The sequence below is a fragment of the Lactuca saligna genome, chromosome 8 (genome assembly GCF_052625555.1).
Source record: "Lactuca saligna cultivar CGN05327 chromosome 8, ASM5262555v1, whole genome shotgun sequence".
Lineage (NCBI taxonomy): Eukaryota > Viridiplantae > Streptophyta > Magnoliopsida > Asterales > Asteraceae > Lactuca > Lactuca saligna.
The window spans coordinates 221,367,545-221,370,937 of record NC_136424.1 but is presented as its reverse complement, the minus strand read 5'-3'; the positions used below and the strand labels follow the sequence as shown (position 1 = coordinate 221,370,937).

Sequence of the window (3,393 nt, the reverse complement as noted above, 5' to 3'; positions counted from 1 at the left end):
TTTTCTAGTACTGTGATAAACTCTTTTTAAGTTTAAACAATTAATTTATTTAAATTTGAGTTTATATTAAACAGTTTAGTGACTTAAAAAAACAAACAGTCATATTCTTGCATGTTGCAGAAATTTTGAATAACTCTCAAACATATATGTTCCGCAAAATATTAAATGTAGAACTTTTGTGTTTGAAAAATTAGCAATACCTAAAAATAATGTAAATGCATTGAGTAGATATCCTAAAAGAGAGCATAAAAATTGAGTAGATATACTAAAAGGTGCATAAAGATGCATCGAATACTAACGTCCATAGATTTCTATTTCCAATGGAAAGCATGTTTAAAACATTACATGCATTGTCAATATCAGGGGACCAATTGCCGACAAAGAATTAATATCGTCCACTCAAAGCAACAAGATAATATTTTGAGTATTTGCTCACCACAAAAAAAAAAAGGAAAGAAACAGAGGAATTTAATAGTGTACTTATAACGAGCTGGCAATGACAAAAAATTGTGCATCAACTCAAGTGTGGTCTTTGGCTTTGACGTATACGTCCTTCTTAATGGCTTTATTGCACTTCATTTCCAATTCAAGCTTCTTTTACAAAGATTCTTGTGCCAAAAGTAGAGGGTTTAACATATGCAAGCCATTATATTCATCACAATCCACATCAATAGCCACCACATTGGATAAATCCCTCGTTAGACGATCAGCAAACTATAAGCTGACTTTATGGTCATTTGATCATATTCAGTCACTCTCTACCAAATACAAGGTACGCAATATAAGTTCTATATATAACTATTTCCATTTTACATGTCCTTTTTAATTGCTAGTATATTCACGAATTTATGTTACATGCACAGGGAAATGATTACACGTCAAGAGCAGATACTTTGATAGATGCAGTGAAGTCCATGATATGCAAAGTGAGCCATCCGTTCAGGACCCTTGAACTAATTGATGATTTGCGGAGACTTGGAATAGCGTATCATTTTGTGGATGAAATAAACTATCTCTTGGAGATGATTTACCACAATTACTATGAAACTCAAGACATGTGGGATATAATGGATCTAAACCATAAAGCCCTTGGTTTTAGATTAATGAGACAACATGGTTATCATGTTCCTCAAGGTACAATGTTAATAAAATATCTTTTATAACCTCCGATGCTTCATTTCTCTTAAAGATAGTTTAAAGATTTCTATATTGGTCCAGCATCCCAAAAGTATAAAGGTTCAAAGAACACGAGTCACAAAAGTAACACTTCCAATCATTTTTTTTTTTGGTTATAATTAGATATATTTCGCAACTTCAGCGACACAACTCGAAATCACAAGCCGCACTTATACCAGGATATGATGTGCACGTTGAACTTGTATGAGGCTTCATATCATTCATTTGAGAATGAAAGCATATTGGACGATATTAGAGATTTTACATCTAACTATCTCAAAGAAAATCTAGAGCAAATTATTGAAAATTTATCATCAATGGTAACTCACGCTTTGGAGCTTCCACTACACTGGAGAGTACCGAGGGTAGAGGCAAAATGGTTTATCGTTGAATATGAGAATAGAAGTGGCATGAATCCGACCCTTTTGGAGCTTGCAAAATTAGATTTTAATATCGGCCAAGCTATGCACCTTGAAGATCTACAACACTCTTCAAGGTACATTTTCTTCCCCATTTGTATCCATTATCCTATAAATCAACAATAGTTAGACGTACGTATGCTTGAATAGACTAATGATGATAGTTGATGACGCATATGAATAGATGGTGGAGAGATACAAGTTGGGATAAGAATTTAAGCTTTGCCCGAGATCGATTGGTGGAGAATTTCCTGTGGACAGTTGGGGTGAATTACCTACCTCACTTTAGTGTTGAAAGAAAAACACTATTGAAGGTTAATGCCATAATAACTACTATTGACGATGTCTATGATGTGTATGCTACTTTGGATGAACTTGAACTATTTACTGATATTGTGGACAGGTAATAGTAAATATGCTCTTTCTTTCCTTGGAATTACAGTAGAAGTTTTATATTATTTCAAAAAATGTTTATAATTGTAGATGGGACATCAATTTGGTCGGAAAGCTTCCACATTATATGAAGATTTGTTTCATTGGATTCTACAATTCGGTAAATGAGATGATATATGAGACATTAACGAAAACCGGATTCATGATCCTTCCTTACCTAAAAAAAGAGGTGATTATTCCATCCTTTTCAATAATAGCATATCCTGTTTCCTTTTTGATTAATAATATATTGTGACCCTACTCAAATCTAATTTTGCATTCAATAATGATAACATGATAGTGGGCAGATTTATGCAAGGCATACTTGGTAGAAGCACGGTGGTATCACAGTGGACATACACCAACACTAGAAGAGTACTTGGACAACGCTTGTGTATCTATAGCTGCTCCAGTAATACTTATGCATCTTAGCTTTTTGACCTCGATTACTTCAAAAGAAGAAATTTTACAAGGCATAAAGAGAGCTGAAAATATAGTTCGCTACTCCTCCATAATCCTCCGACTTGTTGATGACTTAGGGACATCCTCGGTAATTATAATTTTTTACAATTATCGTTCTATATGCTCATACAATTAATATTGCAGTTACATAGAGTTAAAGATATTTCTCAACATAATTACATAATCAGTATTTTCATTATAAAAAAAGTATTTCAAACAAATAAGCTCTAATATATATTCTTTTATTCCTTTAAGGATGAAATTGCAAGAGGGGATAATCCAAAATCAATCCAATGTTACATGCATGAGACTGGTGCTACAGAAACGGAAGCTAGGAGGTATATCCAAAAGTTAATCATGGAAACGTGGAAGAAACTTAATAAGGAACGGGCAGGTGCAAACTCTCAGTTTTTAAGGGAGTTTAGTGATGGTGCAACAAACCTTGTCAGGATGGCACAATTCATGTATGGTGACGGAGACAGGCATGGTCGTCCAGATTTGACTAAACCCCATGTCGTATCCCTATTGGTCAACCCAATCTAAGGAATCCATGAACCACCACGAATTGTCTTTTAATACAATTAGTCTTTATATCTAAATTGAGATATCATTATATTATAATATTATACGGTTCGTATAAGATTATTCTCATTCAGAACCAAAACTAACACAATTATCAATTAAAAAAATAATTTCTCTTTCTTCCACCTATATAATCAAACTAGCGAGAATTTCATATATATCCTTTTTAAATATCAAAATATCATATATATCCAACTTAATTTCTAAATATCATATTTACCCTTCATAAATTTTTTAAATATCATATTTACTCTTCGTAAAATTTCAAAATATTATATATGTCATTTTTAAACATCAAAATATCATATATGTCCTTCTTAAA

The 3,393-nt window shown here is 32.6% G+C and overlaps 1 protein-coding gene across 2 annotated transcripts; it reads left to right on the top strand.

Annotated features, from left to right (window-relative positions):
• Positions 1-482: 482 nt before the first annotated feature.
• On the top strand, positions 483-3,140 carry LOC145008922 (R-linalool synthase QH1, chloroplastic-like). Of its 2 annotated transcripts, XM_078967544.1 has the most exons (7): positions 483-772; positions 864-1,134; positions 1,300-1,672; positions 1,780-1,998; positions 2,079-2,217; positions 2,329-2,577; positions 2,745-3,140. In XM_078967544.1, exons 1-7 carry the CDS (start codon positions 497-499, stop codon positions 3,030-3,032), a joined length of 1,815 nt encoding a protein of 604 aa, XP_078823670.1. In that variant the 5' UTR covers positions 483-496; the 3' UTR covers positions 3,033-3,140. The 2 variants fall into 2 exon arrangements, with proteins under 2 accessions (XP_078823670.1, XP_078823671.1); XM_078967545.1 differs by lacking the exon at positions 2,745-3,140 and having other exon boundaries at positions 2,336-2,497.
• The last annotated feature ends 253 nt before the right edge of the window (positions 3,141-3,393 follow it).

Excerpts from the sequence above, each read along its gene's own strand:
- LOC145008922 (XM_078967544.1), top strand. The coding sequence starts at position 497 with ATGACAAAAAATTGTGCATCAACTCAAGTGTGGTCTTTGGCTTTGACG. Across the intron at positions 1,135-1,299 it reads TGGTTATCATGTTCCTCAAG|ATATATTTCGCAACTTCAGC; the intron begins GTACAATGTTAA and ends GGTTATAATTAG. Across the intron at positions 2,218-2,328 it reads TTCCTTACCTAAAAAAAGAG|TGGGCAGATTTATGCAAGGC; the intron begins GTGATTATTCCA and ends ATAACATGATAG.